The sequence below is a fragment of the Podarcis muralis genome, chromosome 10 (genome assembly GCF_964188315.1).
Source record: "Podarcis muralis chromosome 10, rPodMur119.hap1.1, whole genome shotgun sequence".
Taxonomy (NCBI): Eukaryota; Metazoa; Chordata; class Lepidosauria; order Squamata; family Lacertidae; genus Podarcis; species Podarcis muralis.
The window spans coordinates 51769145-51786848 of record NC_135664.1 but is presented as its reverse complement, the minus strand read 5'-3'; the positions used below and the strand labels follow the sequence as shown (position 1 = coordinate 51786848).

The window sequence follows — 17704 nt, the reverse complement described above, 5'->3', positions numbered from 1 at the left end:
TGTGCTCTGCTACTAAGCCACGGCCTCTCCCATTCACTCAACCACATATTTTAAATCTGAGTTGATTTTGTACCATGTCAGCCTTCCATGTCTTCACTGAGGGTCTTCTCTGTGGTGGCACCCCAGTTGTGGAATGCCCTTCCCTCTGAGGTCCACCTGGCCCTGATAATATCTTTGTTTCCAGTGTCAGGTTGAAACCAGGCTGTTGATTCAGGCTTTGGGGTAATGTTGATAATGTTGAACCTGAACTGTGATTTGCCTGATGTTTTAAGACTGCTGCTTTTTTAGGGGGGGGGTGTACACCTGCAGACCATTGATTGAAGATAGATGGTGGGTTAGAAATAGATAGATAGACAGACCGAATATGAATAGTTCAAAGTATGTTCAGATCACAGGCCAACTTACCCTCAGAGCTTTTGCTTTAGGCCAAGAATACGTTCAACTATTCAAAAGGTTGGGAGGAATGTTCAGTTTTATTTTATTTTGTGGACTGAATGTAAAAATAAGAGGCAACCCAGACAAGCTGAACCAATAAAAGGAAAAGAAGCAGCTTGGTAGGGGAGGCTATTTGCTAGTGAAATGATGTGCTTTATGATAACACTATTCACAAGGTAAATGTGCATGCAGTGAGTACACTTGGAGGAATGTTCCCAACCACATGTAATTATGTACAGTTCAGTTGGGTCATGTGTAGTGACTAGACAGAAAGTTAGAGGTTGGGGATGGGACTTGCCGACATATGCCCACATACTTGACTTTACAGGGTTTGTATGATTGCAATGATTACCTGCTTTTTTTGTCTGAGGTTTATTTGTTTTCTGGTTCTGTGTGTGAGATAGGTGCATTGCTTGTTATTGGTTATGGGGTTCTAAGTATTGTCAGCTTTTCTTCTGTGAAATGGCCTTTTTTTGTGGCGCCGACAGTTGCTTAGATTTTCACATGCACCCCCTGGAGAATATGTACCTGCTGGACACATTTAACACCATGTAGCCTCGACCTAGAGTACAATACCAGCACATAGCTGTCAACCTTCCCTTTTTTTGCGGGAAATTCCCTTATTCCAGTGCCATTTTTTACTGCTTCCCGCTGCTATCCCGGGATTGTTAGATATCCTGTAGACTGTCCCCGGGACAAGTGAGGCTGCTGATCCCTTATTTTCGAGGCTGCTGATCCCTTATTTTCAAATCTGAAAGTTGACAGCTATGTACCAGCATCGTATAGTTTTAGCGACTGAAAGCCTTCTGAGTATTCCATCCTCAGAGCTCAATACGTGCCACCTTGGAAACAGCACAATTTTTTACTGCTGCTGAAGGCAGAAGGCGAAATGTTTGCCATAAAAACTTAAAATTTCTGTTTTGTTAATCACTGCAATACATATATTTCTACAATTTGTAGAACGTTTTTCAACCAAAGTTCTCTAGGTGACTTACAGGGGTTAAAGCAACCAAAATTGCAGTGGGACGAACTAACCCACACAGCACCACAAATTAAGGAACAGAGGGAACTCAGCAGCAACAAACTTGAATGCAGAACACTAAAAGCCACAGAGCTATAACTGTATGTAAAGGTAAAGGTACCCCTGCCCGTATGGGCCAGTCTTGACAGACTCTGGGGTTGTGCGCCCATCTCACTCAAGAGGCCGGGGGCCAGCGCTGTCAGGAGACACTTCCGGGTCACGGGGCCAGCGTGACATCGCTGCTCTGGCGAGCCAGAGCCGCACACGGAAACGCCATTTACCTTCCCGCTTGTAAGCGGTCCCTATTTATCTACTTGCACCCGGGGGTGCTTTCGAACTGCTAGGTTGGCAGGCGCTGGGACCGAACGACGGGAGCGCACCCCGCCGCAGGGATTCGAACCGCCGACCTTTCGATCAGCAAGCCCTAGGCGCTGAGGCTTTTACCCACAGCGCCACCTGCGTCCCTATAACTGTATGTAGCCATGATGTAATTTAAAAGGCCTGGGCAGATAAGGTTATATTGGGACTGGCCCAAGAAAAGATATTCAGTGCAGGTGCTAGAAGGGTCTTGCTGTGTGAGGTATTTCACTGCTGAAGGGGTGCCGGCAAAAGGTCCTTTCAATATGTAGCTAAAACAGGCCACCCATACAAAAGGGGGGCACCCTCAATTTTGGGGGAAGCTCCAAAGTTTGCAGAAGTTGCGGCGGGGGGGGGGGAGAGATTTAGAGAGGGGAAAGCCCCATGGATGAATTACCGTAACCCTTAGAGAAGGTCACCAGTGAGGACTGAGCATGCTCAGTGAGCACGGAATGCTTGTGGGTTGTTGAGAAGAAGGAAAATGGAAAACTGGGTATGATGGAGAATGGACCATCCTGAACAGGAAGATCCTTCCAAGTTCTTTAAAATTCCTTTTTTCCCTCTCCATCCCATATTACATAATCGCACCAGAACCAAAATAGCTTCTAAAAATAAGCAAGCATAGCCTGAACTTGTTCTTTCTGACCCGGGTTGACCCCAGCCAGCTAACTAATCCATCAGTTCAAGCTGCATATCTTTAACTTGTGCTAAATTCAGCTAATTTCATATCCAGCGATGAAGGTCTTGATCCTCTGGATCACACTCTGCTTCCGGTACGCACAAGCTGACTCGTAGTTTCAAAGCTGTCGCAATGCACCCTCGGGAGGAGCCCTATTAGTGAATATAGTAATATAGTACATTAAATTAAAAATCTTTCCCCCATCCGTGCAAACAGTGAAGTATTGTTAATTCTCTGACTGCTTCCCACTTGTCTTTCCATTCGTCTGTACCGAATTGTAACTGGAATGGAAGAGACCATCAGCTTTGACACTGAAATCCGGAGCAGCTGAGTAAACTGCCTTTTAAAACGGTAGCTGGGATGAAAGTTGATATAATGGATGTTTTGTTATTTGATAGATAATAAGGGGTGGAGGCAGTGTCATTGGTGGTAATTACAGCAATTGAGACTTAGGGACTGCTTTCCAATATATGTGTATGCAAGGATAGCCAGTGTTGCACTACAACTCCCATCATCCTTGACCGTCGGTCATGCAGGCTGGAGCTGATGGGAGTTGTAGTCTGGAGGGCTCCACCTCAGCTACCCCTTCTCTAATGTTTTGTGTGTGGATGCATAAGGGAACATGAGCTTTCTGTTGTGGGAGATCTCACTAGTGTAAATCTGCCTGAATACCAATTGTTTCCCCCTTGGTAGAGAAGGAGAAAGGATTATGTAATGTGCTTCCAGAATGCTTTGCCAGCAAGACAGTTAAAAACAAAGTTGTTTAATACATTGTGCAACTCAGCAGGCGGCACCTTGTTGGTGGTGCCTGGCTGGCACTGACCCACGACAGGGCCTTTTCAGTGGTGGTTCCCAGTTGTGGAATACTTTTTAACTGTAACTGGTTTTAGCCGTATTTAAGTGTAATTGTTCTTAGAATGGTTTGTGAGTGTTTTAGTATGAAACTGCTTTAGTTTTTGTTTTTTAATTGTGTATCTGTTTGCCTCCCTGGGGTACTTGGGGAGGATTAGTGCTGCCACACCAAAAGACTATCAGTTGTTCAGATGCAGGTCAGCACACAAGATGCAAAGTTCAGCAGTGTACTTAATTCTTTATTCAAGAAAACGGCATACAGCTCAGCAATACCTCCTGACCAGACTTGCCCCTATTAAGCAGCTGCCAGGACTGACGGTTCCTGCTTTCCACTAGATCTTGGTCCCTGCAGGATGTTTCCCAAGCAGCCTCAAACTATGTCAGGGCACCTGTAATCCCTGTGTGTCCTTGGAGTCAAGGCGGGAGTGGAGCTTGTCGCCACAGGAGAGGCAGACTCCTGGGATCCTCCCTCAGCCTCTTGCCCCCGCTCCTCTTCTTCAGCCTCTGAGTCTGAGCTGCTCCCTGTCACAGGCTCATCTTGCTCACTAGAGCCTGTTGCTTCTTCAGCATCCAACCATTTCTCCCACCCTTCTCCCGCTGACCTCTCCTCAGTGTCCCACCACCAGTCCCCGGGCTCTGAGCCTTCCTCCTCGGGGGATTCCCTTGGGGGTTCCCCAGCTGGTACCTTCCACCAGTCCTCGTCATCTAGCCTGTCCCTGACAAGGACCAACTCCTTACAGATGCCAAATGGGCAGTGTGTGGCACTTGGACAAGCATAAGTTCTGCAGATCGAAAAGTCATAACCTGCCTGACAAACCCACTCCCATCCCAAAGGACAAACCCACTCCCATCCCACCTAGAGAAGGCTGACCAGACTGGCAGCTGACTCTTGCGTCAACACTTGCGGCAGGAGGATCGTGATGTCCAAAACTGGCCTAAGGCATTTTGCCACCTGAGGTGAAGGACAATGTGGAGGCCCACCTTCCAGAAGCTCACCAGACTGGCTGTCAAGTCTTATTCCAGCACTAGACAGTATCCTCCACCCCACCTGAGAGAAACAAGCTAGCTGTGTTGTACACTCAGCTCTGGCCTACAACACCTCGCTGCCACACCCCACACATCTTGGCCCCTGCTGCCTGGGGTGGTTGCCTCACTCTTCCCAAAGGTAGGGCCACTGCACTCGAGGGCTGCAGTCTATCTTAGGGATATGGGGATGCTGCATGGCACCCACAGATCTGTCCTCCAACAGAGATGAGGGGCTGAGGGGCTCAAGAGTAGTAACTGAAAGAGCTTGCATGGCTGCTTGCCCCCACTGCCACATACATAGTAGCACCTGCTGCCTGAGGCAGCCACTTCACCTTGCCCAATGATAGGGTTGGTTCTGAACTCTGCTGGTGTCATCTCTAGGATTCATCTCTCTGCATGCTCGGAATTAATATTTATTTTGCAATGTGAATGAGAGCCTTGCTCAAGCACTTTCTGATTTAAGAAACTCATCCATGTTGTTTGGGGCTTTTTTGGAGGGGGGTTGCTGTCGTTTACCAGCATCACCTCTTATAATATCCCCCCACCCACCCACACTTTTCTGGGATGGCACATATCTGTGCAAAACTGTTAGCTGTTACGTCCAGGTTTAAACTGGTAAAAAATAGGTAAAGCAACAAGGATTTCCCCCCTTTATGATTTGTTTGATTACCTTCTTCCTTAATTGCTTCCACCCATTGCTCCCGCATGGATGAACAGCTTGCTTTTAGAAACAGTCTTTTGCATTAATGTAGAATAAAAGCTTTGCACGTTTTAAAAAGGAACAGGAGTTCTGTCAATGGAAAGTTTTGGCTGACAATTGAATGTCCGGGTTTTGCAAACTCTGTCTCAGCACTGCTGTCCTCAGACTGACAGAGACAATAAGCAGGCATCTCATAATTTAAACCATATATATATGAATGATGGTAAGGACAACAAAATGCTTTCAGTGCTGGGTGGCAATGTGGGGAACTGAATTTCAATCACATGGGTGGCCCAGTCTGCTCACCTCTCGCTTCTCTTTGTTGGATCATTTCCACTATGAGCCTTGGTACACAGACCATCTATTGAGCAACTTTGTATTCAGCGGCAAGTATTATTCAAGACTAGATGCTTGTTTTGTTGCATCTAAAGGAAAAGAGTAAGAAGACTCCCCCCTCCCCCCTTTTATGTCCTCTAGGGCTGTCTTCCACTTCCATCAGAGGAGAACTGAGCTCCACAGTTTTGAGACACGTTAGCGCAGAGCCTTTTTGGAGGGTGGGCCAAAGGGCCGGGGGGGTGGGGAGAGAAAATGAGAGATAGGAGGAGAGAGAAAGAGAAACGCATCATTACTTTTGCACGAATCCTTTTGTATCTATTAGCAGGAAAACATTGGGGGCCCAAGTTTTTCTTTACAATCAAATAACCAGATTAAAAACTCTGCAAGTGTAGCAGAAGCAGAATGTTCCCTGGAATAATTTTTATAGCCCACCCTAAGTCATACAGCTGTAACGCTCTCGCCAGAACTCAGGGATATGTGATGAAGCTGAATTTTGGAAGAGTCAGACCAAAAAAAGCACTTCTTCCCATAGCACATAATTAAACGGTGCCAGCATTAGCTCCCACAAGAGGCAGTGGTAGCCACCAACTGAGATGGCTTTAAAAGAGGATAAGACATATTCATGGAGGAGAAGGTTATCAGTGACTGCTCACCCTGATGGCTGTGTTCAGCCTCCCAAGGTCAGAGGCAGCAGGTTTCTCATTACTAGTTGCTGGAAACTGCAGGAGGAAATAGTGCTCTTATGAGAAAGCTCCTCCTTGTGAGTTTCCCATAGGCATCAGGTTGGCCACTGTGAGAATGGTGGGTGAGGGGAGCTTGATTAGATGGGCCATTGGCCCATCCTAATCCTGCAAGCTCTTCTTATCTTCTTGTGAACAGCACCTATGTGGTTGGTGCTTCGTATCATGACCCTTTTGTGTGCAACGGCTCGTTGTGCACATTGACTACTAGAGTAGTGAACTTCTTGCTACCTCCAAGCCACTGCCAGGAATGTTTTGTGGTGCTGCATGATGAGAAGGCACATCAGGGTGCTGATTGCAGCCAGTTGCCTCAGGCAGCCTGAGCTGTACTGATTTCTGTAGAACAGGATGGGTTTTTTCCCCAGTCTGAGGGCCTCATTCCTTCTTGGGAAGCCGCCTAGGGGCTGCATACCAGTGATGAACAGGCCAGGGACAAAAACTGGGTGGTGAAATTTATGTGGCTCTTACCTTTGAATGGTAAGCAACATTTCAGCTACACAAAGATCAAAGTCTTCTGCAGACATCCACACTGTACACACGTCTTTCCATCTTCCACCCAGGCAAGAAGCACCAGGAGGCTTTGGTGTAGTTTGGGGAAAGAGAGCATGTACTGGAACAGGGTGTGACATGGAGATTCAGCTCTTGGGCCTGAGGTTCCCCACTGCTGCTGTAGAATTTACAGGGACCTGCTAACTTCTTCTAGGACTCCTGAGAACTGTGGCTTGTTAAGGATGCTGAGAGACCCCTATTTCCCTCAGAGAATTACAGTTCCCAGAGTGGTACGGTGGAACCTCGGTTGTCGAACACTTCGGATGTCAAATGTTTTGGCTTTCGAATGCCAACAACCTGGAAGTGAATGCTTCTGTTTTTGAATGCATCTCAGAATTCGAATGGCTTCTGAGGCACATTTCTCCATTTTTTCAATGGATTTTACTGACTGGCAATTGCGCCTCGGTTGTTGAACGTTTTGAAAGTTTAACAGTCTTCCAGAGTTGATTACGTTCAACAACCGAGGTTCCACTGTATAACAATTAATCCTTTTTCACAGGGAACTCTGGGAATTGTACCTCTCTGAGGAGAATAAGTGTCTCCTAACAATTCTCAGCACCCTAAACAAACCACAGCTCCCAGGATTCTTTGAGGGAAGACATCACTGTTTAAAGTGATATGATACTTCTTTAAATGGATGGTTTGAATGTGGCCTTTGTCTGAATTATGTCCCCATGCAACCATGGTGCCAGTTGGCTTTGTAACCAGGATCTGCGTAATGCCCACATCAGAGAAAAGAAAGACCACATGAACCTCTAGCGAACCCCTTGGCCTTGTTTACTGACAGTGACAAATAGTGTGTGACCCAGCCCATTCACAATAACATTCTGGGACTGTTCCTGCTTCCTTAAAAGAGTTGATCTATTTTGCCTGTGGAGGAATCCTGTGCCTTTAACCAAATTTGGAGTGCTGCTCTGTAATGTAATGTAACGTAACATGGCAATGTACAGAAGAAGTTAACAGGTGGCAGTTAACCCTGTAGCCTTGGCAACCATGACAATAATTAGCAGGGGGTGGAAGAGTGAATAATGTGCTGGCTGGGGGGAAGGAAAGAAGAGGCAACAGAGCTAGAACCCAAGGAAGAATATGTTGGTTTCATATATGAGACTGAGACTTCCTATGTGACATTGTCACCATGCCCTGAGAGAAATTCATCAGGTGCAGTGCTTAAGCTCTGCAGCTGTCCATTCTGTCTTTACTGGGGCTCTTGTCCCAGTACCATATTGGATATGGTACTGCTGCTCATCAATATTATAAAAAGGAGTTTTTGTAGTAGAGGGAGGGAACCTAAGCTATGAATTCTAGGGGAAATTGAACTTTTTGTAACTTCAATCCATGGCCTTTGGATGGAACCAGCTGATGAAGCCTTCCATCTTTTGGAGGATAGTATAGTTAGACCAGACATGGCAGAAATTTAGAGGTGGTCAAAAGCAAATGGGCAGCCATGGCCTTCTAGGCTGTATACTTGGAAAGGGGGGAGATCTTCCATTTGATTGCCTAGGTGATAGACAAAGTAGTATACAATAATTAAAAAAAAGACAGACTTGCTCTGCTGATTCTCAGGTTGAGTTTTGCCCTTTGAAAATGGCTGTCTTTTCAAAAATGATAAAGCATCTTGTTCACGTCACTTCATCGGCAATTTACTATGGCTTGTAATAAAGCCAAAAAAGCAGTCTTCAGTTAGAATGGAGTGTTGTCCATATCTTTCCACCACCCAGGCTAGATAACTGCACCTTGATGTTGAATGACATGTGCGTACGTCTCTCGGCTAAATCCCACCGACATCACTAAGTATGCATAGGAATGGGGTACGTCCCATTCCAGGCTGGAGCCTGCAGAAGTGTACTAGCCAAGGACAGCAGAAGGTCACAGATGGTCAGGACCATAGACAGCTCACTGTGGAGCTGCTTATGGTTACAAGTCAGGCTAGATACAAACCAAAAGAAGCTAAGAACTTACTACTCCAGCAGCTGTTCAAAGTGGACCAGATCCAAGGGGAGCTCCATCCTACCTTGCCCCTGTCCAAAATGAGCTGCATCAGAGCCCAGAAGCATACTGGCGAAATGGTGGCAGCTTCAGATGCAGCTGCTTTGCCCAGTGCTTCTCTTCACAGTGCTGGCCACCCGAAAACATATTTTAAAAATTTAAAGGGATGTTGGTAACTGGCACCAGCCACCACCATCAGGCCCAATGTCAGCATGCAGCACATTGAGACAAATGCTGGGGTCCACTGTGGCCCTGGCCATGGGAGTGCATGCCAGCTTTATTAGTGATAATCTGCTTTGTATCAAGGTGTTTTTGGTGTTGCTCCGGTTTGCTCCAAAATGGATCCATTAATTAGCCAGCCTGTATGTCCGTTTAGCCCAGTACCCTCTGCTCGAACAGGATCCCCCTTTCACCTGCTTCTACGGTACCTTTTAACTGGGGAGACTAGTGGTTGCAACCCTCCCCAGTCAAAGCTTGTGCTCTCCTACTGAGTGACAATCCCTCCCTTAAAAAGAAACTCCCTTATACTATTGTTGTACTAGGAACTATGGTTTCTCCAAATCCCTGGTATGGGCAGTTTGAAAGAGGATCAAACAAATTCTTGAAGAGAATGGACCTAGAGTAGCTGCTAGTCATGGTAGCTAAATAGGATTGCAGCCCCATAGCAGCAGTGCAGGACTGGAAGCAATGTACTCCTAAATGCCAGGTGCCGGGAGTAAATAACTGGGAATAGCCATTACTATCATGCCCTGCCTACAAACTGCCTAGAGGTGAATGACTGGCTGGAATGATGGACTCTCTAACCTTGGGCTGGTCTAGCAAAGCAGTGCTTATGTTCTAATGATGAAGGTGAACTTAGTTTTGCCTAGTCATGTAACTCTGTGTGTGCGCACAAGTGTGTGTGTGTGTGTGTGTGTGTGTGTGTGCGTGCATGTACACAATCTTGTGAGTGTGTGTGTGTGTACATGTGTGAGTGAGCTATCTCCCCCCCCCTTTTTTTTAACTGGATGGTTTTAATGAGAATGCAACCCTCCTGCAACGAGGTGAGCGGAAGTAGACCGGATGTCATGCCTTTGTATTGAAGATAGTAATTTTTTCATTTACTAGTGTCTGTGTTTCTTGCTTCCTCCTGTCTGTTTTGGAAAGTTGCCCAGCCACTTTGCTATCTCCTGTCAGTGATGGATTGAGGCTGAAAATGGGTAAACAAAGCTTGCATTTTGCAAGCGTAGGCACGTGTTGGGAACTGCCTTAGGCTGAGTTAGACAACTGGGTCCATCAAGTTCAGTACTGCCCACACTGACTGTGGCAGCAGTTTTCTGGGACATTAAGCAGAGGACATTTCCAGTCCTGCCTGGGGCTACCAAGGATTGAACATGGAACTGTCTGCATGCAAAACATGTGCTTCCTGGCTGCCTGTTTGTGAGACATGCCACCCCCAATTTACCCATATAAGCCTAATTAAAGATGGAGATGGGGGATGGAGTTTCCCACTGCCCAACATTTTATCCCATGCGTGTAGCTTGTTCCTTTTTCTGAGGTGGAACACAGGCTTCTGTTATGAGGTAAACTTGTAAGTGTCATGTCTGGAGTGTTAGATCCCATTTTCAGACTTTTATAATAATACGGTGTCTTGATTCGAACCATGTGCCTGTCAGATTCTAACTTGCAGGCTAATATTGAAGCACTGTAACAATTTCCAGAGAGAAATATAGAAATTTTCTATTTTTAGACCCTTCTAGTAATCTTGGTTCATATATTACCAAGTGGAAACTTTTAAGTAACCTAACAGTTCTGACAACTCCCTGAGAAGGGTTAGTTGCAAGTGGTTTTATACCAATAATGGCATGTGCTAGAGTCTCTGTGTTTTAAAATATATACACCAAGTGAAATATACACCAGAGATTTTCCTTAAGAGAATTTGCATGGCACCCCTCTTGAACATCGGTATAATAGCATTTGGTATATCTCAAATAAGTAGAAAAGGTGATCCAGTAATATCAGGTTCTAAGAGGGCAAAAAATGATTAATCTTCTGCTGAGTGACAAGTATTTATTATCTGCACAAATAAACAGTGTCATTTCAAACTGTAAAAATAGGGAATTTGTGACTCAGGATAGTTACATAAGTTACAAATGCTGGCACCTAGTCCTACAGTTTTGTTCAGTTCCTCATTGTAATCTGAGGAGGGACTTTTGGACTCCTCAGTTCACCTTTTGTGGCCCATATTGGAAAAGAGAGGAAGAGCCAGGGCTTTTTTCCCCCACCAGAACTCACTGGAACTCAGTCCCGGCACCTCTCAGGTTGGCGCTATTGCCATTTTAAGGGAACATGGGAGGTGTTCATGGTGAGTTTTGGTACCATGAGTTTCTAGAAAAATGGCAAAGAATGGGAAGAGCAAACTATTGATACACATACACTTGTTTGGTTTGTAACTGGTAACATTATTTATTGTATAATAATGAAAGAAAAGGTTTGTCATTCATGGGAAACATCCTGTCTTTTTTAAAAAACAAAAAACCTTCTTTGTTGTTTTGCAGAGAGTTGGATTGAAAGATGTCTCAGTGAAAGTGAAAACAAACGTTATTCCAGTCATACATCTCTGGGGAATGTTTCTAATGATGAAAGTAAGTATATGTCATTTTCAGTAGACTTGTATCTCCAGAAAGGACCCAAAAGCTGTAGTGTCCAATTGCATCCATACATCTGATTGGGGCCATAGTTAGGATAAAATGACTGGTGTTGCTACCTAGAACACAGCATTATTTTATTTAAACGGTTTATAGGCCAGAGTTCTCCGGAAGACTTAAGTCATGTTTTACACCATTAATCTAATGTACTATAATGCCACTTTAAACAGTCAAAGCTTCCCCCTCCCAAAAATTTGGGAGTTGTAGTTTATTAAGGGTACTGATAATTGTTAGGAAACTCTTGTTCCCTACTCAGAGCAACAGTGCCCAGAGTTTTCTGTGAAGAGGGATTGATTGTTAAACCACTCTGACAATTGTTGCCCTGAGAGGGGAATAAGGGTCACCTAACAATTCTTCGCACTCTTAACAAACAACAGCTTCCAGAATGCTTTCGGGGAAAACCCATGATTGTTTATAGTGGTATCATAGTGCTTTTCAATGTGAAGTGTGAATGTGGCCAACGATATATGCAACATGATGTGTGTGTCTTTTGCCCTTTAGCTTAGTGTTGTAACGGTTTTCTTTCCTCATACCACAGTTCAGTACTTATTTACTCCTAAGTAATTCCAACTGAATTCTGTAATGCTTACTCCCAAGTCATTGTACATAACATAATAGCTTTAGTGATGTGCGCATGAAGCTGAGATGAGGCAATATATTAAGAGAAAATGGACGAACCACAATTTATTTATTTATTTATTTATAAAAAGGGCAGGGTCTTGAATCTGCTTTTTGCAACTATTTCAAGATCCAGTTCACATCTGTATGTGCAACATTTGATGACTCACTGCAGAATGTGAACACTCCAGTAAGAAGGATGGACTTTAAGGCAATTTGAAAGTGGATATGAGCATTTTGTCTGTGGCACCGTTTCTGCAATGGCTCTTATTCACCATCTGTGATAGCTCATAGAAGACGCATGTTTTTTACAGTCATTATGGGTAGGGGCAGATGAGACTTCCAGAATGGTCTCGGTAAAGTCTCTCTCAATGCAATCCTATGCATATCTGCTCAGAAGTAGACTGATTCCAGGGTGGCTTACTCCCTGGTATATGGCTATGTTACGTCTGATAAGGTTACCAGTGACTACTAGCTACGATGACTATGTACTAGGAGGCAGTATGCTACTTGCTGGGAATCATGGTGGAAAGAATGCTGTTACATTCAAGCCTTCCTTCCCATAGGCATCTGATCAGTGAGAATAGGAAGTTGGACTAGATGGGCCTTTGGCCTGATCCAGCAGAGCTCTTCTTGTGTTCTTCTGTAAGGATATATTAGATGGCTTTGAAAGTGGAGGATAGTTAATGGAGAATAAGGCTCTCAGTTGCTACTAGCCACTATTATTATTATTATTTATTAGTCAACCTCCATGCCCACAGACAGTGTACAAATGAATAGCAGGTGGGGAGCAACAGTGGAAAGAGGTCAATGGACTCCCCATCCTGCTTGTGTTTTAATACTTCTAGGTTTAATACTAGGTTTGTAGGTTTAGTACTTCTAGCATGTTGAAGTGGCCAGATCTGACTTGCTGGGCTTCTAAGGCAGATCACCCAAACCCTGCTGAGAAGCTCCCTTGAACCCATTCTTCTGCTTTGTTTGGCTGATGTCTAGCCATAGGCTGTTACGTGGCCACTGGGTGCAGCCTACTGGCCAGCTTGGATGATGTCAAGACCTCTGTGAGGTAGTTTGATACACTCTACCTCACGTTTGTTAAGCTGATGTCAACCCACTGTCCTTTGTGATATCATTGGCTCAGCAGTCTTAGCTCACTGAGCCCGATTTTAAGGTGCTGGCCTCTGTGAAGATTTTCAAGCGGGTAATTCCAGTTTGATACGTGTTAATGGCAAAGCCCCAGTCAAGTGAAACAGCCTTTCGCTCCTCGATGGCTGTAAATGGAAAAGGAAAGCTAGCCATGAGGGAAGGGGATCAGATGCACCAATCAGAACCAGGTAACACCACTGTCCTGCCTCTGTAGCTCCTTCTCTCTTGCCACAGTACTTCTGTGAGGAAGGAAGGGGCCAGTGTTTGTTCATCAAACCCATCCTTAGGCTTCATAGGCCTCAGGAGGAGGCGGACTGTTGCATCACAACCACCCCCTCAGCATCTGACCCACACACTCTTTGGGTGGGCTCACCTCACCCATATATTAAATGGGAGAGGAATGGAACCCTCAGATTGCCTGTGAACGAAATAAAATACTATCTGAAGAGTAAAAAAATAACAGAAAATAACCTGATATTTTCTCAGTGGTCCCATAGCCTTCTGACAAGGGGCTGAATCCATCGCAATGTCTGCCTAATACCAAATCAGACTGATTGCCCAGTTCACCCATTATTGTCTACTTTGACTGGCAGCTAGCTCCATCAGGATTTTTCTGGGGATCCCTATCTTTGAAATAAATTCCATAGTGCCTGTCACACCTTTACAAGCTCAGTTCTCAGAGAGGTGGTGATGGTATCTTTCGCTTACAGCTGCTGTTACCATCATATTAATTGATTAATTTCTAAATATAGGCCATCTATCTCTCTACATTGTTCATTTCAAAGAACAGGCATGACAAAGCCCCTTGCTAAAGTGACTTACATTCCAAAATAAGAGGAAACAATGAAGGAAGGGGGAAATGGAGGAATAGGTAAACAGGAGATGAGTATATTGAATACTTTTTCAGTTACAGTAAGGTGAAGGGAGTGACACTAAGCTCCAGGTCAGCCTTTGCTGGTACCCTCCAGATGTTTCAGACTGCAATTCCTTTGGTTAGCAAAGTCACACAAATAACACAAATAGAATCCAGAGAGAAAAGTCTTGAAAACACTATAATCTCCTAAAACAGTATAATTTTAGGAGAAGCAAATGGAGATGTTTTGTCTTTCTTACTTCAGGCCTTGTACATTGCAGGATGACATTCAACCAAATGCACAGAGGAGAATCCCTCAGAACTATACAGCCAATCAGGGTACATGCTGCCTCAGTGCATCAAGGCAGAAACACTCAAGGAGGATGGAAAGTAGGGCTGGTGAAGGGATGTGGCCAGGGAAAGTTCCGAGGGCCAGATAAGAGAGCCCCAGGGGTGGCTTTTGACTCCAGAACTGAGGCTCTGCAACCCAGTGTTAAACAAACGACATGCTGATTCACAGTGACTCCAGCTGTGCTATGCAACTTTCAGAGTTTATCCTGGGAAGCATGAGATTTTATGTACAGTGGTTAATCCTGCATCCCCCTTGTTGGTGCTTTAGTGGTTTGACTGAAAGTCTCTTCTCTCGTATTGTTTTCTCGCAACAGATGAGGAGAAAGAGAATAACAGAGCATCCAAACCACATTCCACTCCAGCTACTCTGCAATGGTAAGATTTTTATTATTGTATTTAAAGGATAAGATGTGAGCCTTTTGTATTTTCAGGCTACCTACATCGAGACTCAGAAAAGCAAGTGCAACTGAAAGGATGATAAGAAAAGAAAGGATAAATGAGGATGGATGTAATTGAAATCTTAGAGGAGGTATGGGGAACCTTTGGTCCTCCAAATGTTGCTGAACTAGAACTCCCCTCATCCCTGACAATTGGCCATGCTTGCCGGTGCTGATGGAAGTTGTAGTTCAGCAACACCTGGAAGGCTAAAGAGTCCCCACACCTGGCTGACAGTAAACACTAGTTAGAAAGCCAGACAGGAACTTTTTCTCTCTCTCCATCAAGAAAAGAACAGGAAATTCCTTACTCCGCCCAGATACAACTAATGCCATCTAAACCACATAAAAGCACTATCCACTATGTTCATGGCAGCCTTCCCCAATCTGGTGCCCTCCAGACGTTTCAATTTTCAGCATCCACCAGCCCCAGCCAGTATAGTCATATTGGTTTGGGCTGATGGGAATTATAGTCAAAAACATCTGGTGATTGAGGAAGACTGGTCTGTGGTGAGCACAACTCCTGCCTCTCTCTAATAACCAGCAAAACCAACACAAGCCAGAAAACTCCTCATTTCTGAAGACCGGGGCACCCAGAAAAGGCCCTCCCAAAAAGAATTTTATAAGTGAGCAGGATTATATGGGCAAAAGTAGTCCTCTGAGACCCCACCCTCAAGCTGTGCTAACAGACTGCTAGCAGTGTCTATGAATTCAAACAGCACTTATCTTTTTTTCCTTTTGTTTGTTTGTTTGTTAAATTTGATTTCCCCCACTGACTAGTGCTTCCAGTTATCCCACACCCATACAGGAAAAACAGGCCTTCTGCGTCAGTCTCTCCCATAATTTGATGGAGTCTGGAGATAGCTTGTTAGCCTGGACATCAGCCCTAATTAGATAATAGAGCTCTGCTCCCAAAAGAAAACAAGCAAATATTGGCAGCAGTATTATTTGAAGCATTTTGTTAGCATCCCTAGTCTTGGAGGTTAGTGGCCAGTCCCTAAACCCCTGGGATCCTTGGCTCTGTCAAAATGTGCCCATTGTTTACTATTGTATCCCAGATGTCTGAGAGGGGCAAAGCCTATATTATATAATCCAGTTGACTCTCCTCACCAATGCGACAGCCTCTGGCTATTTCCTTTTTCCTGCGGTCCCTGTTCTGGCTTGTTGCCACCAAACTCTACAACTTTGGTTTAGGACCCATGTTGGTATAGTTTGTTCCTAGTTGCTCCAATCTTAGTTGCTCAATCCTGACAAGCCTGTTGTGTTGGGTTGATCACAAGTAGGGTTCTTGGGTTTGGCCCAGAACCTCTAGGCCTGAGGTGCCACCTTTGGGTTTTTGAGCCAGAGGTACAAAATATCTGGGCTGTAGGACCTGCTATGGAGGAAGGAGGGAAGGAATGAAGGAAAGAAGGTGAAAGGGTACTACTACATACCACACCAACTCCTTTTCCCTTCCTAATTTGCCACCATAGCTCCATGAATTCCCTTTTATTCTTCCAGGCAAATTGAATGCTACAGTCTGCCTGGGAGCAGAGGATGTGTGGAACAGTGTGGAAGTTGCAACGGGAAGAGGAAAAGCAGAGTAGTGTCGCGGTGGCAGCAGCAGCAGTGTGGCTGCTGCATTTGGGACCAGCTGACATATGTCAGCAGCAGCTTGGGTGCTCTACCTGCTACATATTTCAGGAAGGCCAATGAGCAGTGGCAACAGCAGTACTCTGGCCTGTCCTGCTGTGCCGCATTTCAGGTTGTTTGGCCAATGCAGATGGGGCCCAGCTAACTAGGTCAGTGGAAGTGGGAGCAGAGGACTGTGGGTGGTGATGGTGGAGGTGTTAAGGGGAAGGGAATTGAGATTGTACATGTTTGCATGGATATAAGCACGAGAGAGGGATGTGATAACTATATATATTTTTGATTTGCTTATACTTTGGCTTTGAATTGTCTTCATGGGTTGAGTGGATCTGAAGCATATGGTTTGGTTCGCTTCCTTGAGTGAAGTTCTGGGCATGGTATTTTGAACTGGCTGCCATGGATTATTAACTGGATCTGGAACTTTGTTCATTTTTTAAAATCTGCTTTGCAAATTTTTCTGCAAGGATTCATTGGTTGTTTTGCAGCAGGACTTGCTTGTCTGAGTCACCCAATTTTATATTTGGCTTTATGGTGTGTGACACCGTTGGAATCCAGGATGTACTGAACTGATCTGGATTGGCTTGAATACAATAAATGTATATTGTGATGACAAAAGAAATAGCTGCATACGTTGAACTAACAGAGTGTTTCTCCTGGACACAAAGACCATTTGTGATTAAATTATGCAACTACTGTGAACACTTAAAATGATTGTGCAATATTTCTGCATCTTGATGTATTCTTATATTCTCCTAAAGCCAGTGGCTTTTTTCTTTAGCACTTCATAGTAAAGATTTCCAAAGATAAGAGAAGGTGCAATAGAAATGTAAAACCAGTGAAGTAAGCCCCATTCTTCACTTTCATAATATGAGATGTCCGCTTGCCTTTTATGGTGGGCGGTGTTGTGGCCAGGCATCTAGGTCCCCAGAGTGATCCGGCAGGGGACAGAGATTGACGTCCTCCTCATGCCGTCCCGGCCACATCACCAGTGCTGGGCGGGGCGATGCCCAGAGGTGGTCCCGCCATCCAATCAGTGCTGGTAGGGGGCATGGCCACGGGAAATTTAAACCGTGGCACAGCCAGGGGGGCCTCCTCTCTCACCCTTCCCCGGGCAAAGTAAAACCACTGTAAAACCAGTGAAGGAAGCCCCATTCTTCATCTTCATAATATGAGATATGCTGCAATGCTATGAGTAGCCTCAAAATCTTATTGTGAGAGCTCATATTGCTTTATAAGGACATTCCTCTACTACTTATAGGGATAATAGTCAAAGTTCATTATCTTTACACAATACTGTAGGCTAGAGCT

The 17704-nt window shown here is 44.9% G+C and overlaps 1 protein-coding gene across 3 annotated transcripts in view; it reads left to right on the top strand.

The window, feature by feature from the left end:
- Positions 1-17704, top strand: part of RFX4 (regulatory factor X4) — a 68206-nt gene that overhangs the window by 13643 nt on the left and 36859 nt on the right. For 2 of the 3 annotated variants that reach the window (XM_028746097.2, XM_028746095.2), the window contains exons 2-3: positions 11219-11305; positions 14648-14708. In XM_028746097.2, the coding sequence (XP_028601930.2) occupies positions 11219-11305; positions 14648-14708 (148 nt within the window). Of the gene's footprint in view, positions 1-4486; positions 4510-11218; positions 11306-14647; positions 14709-17704 lie in introns of those variants that run through there. The other variant, XM_028746098.2, reaches the window with a different exon arrangement.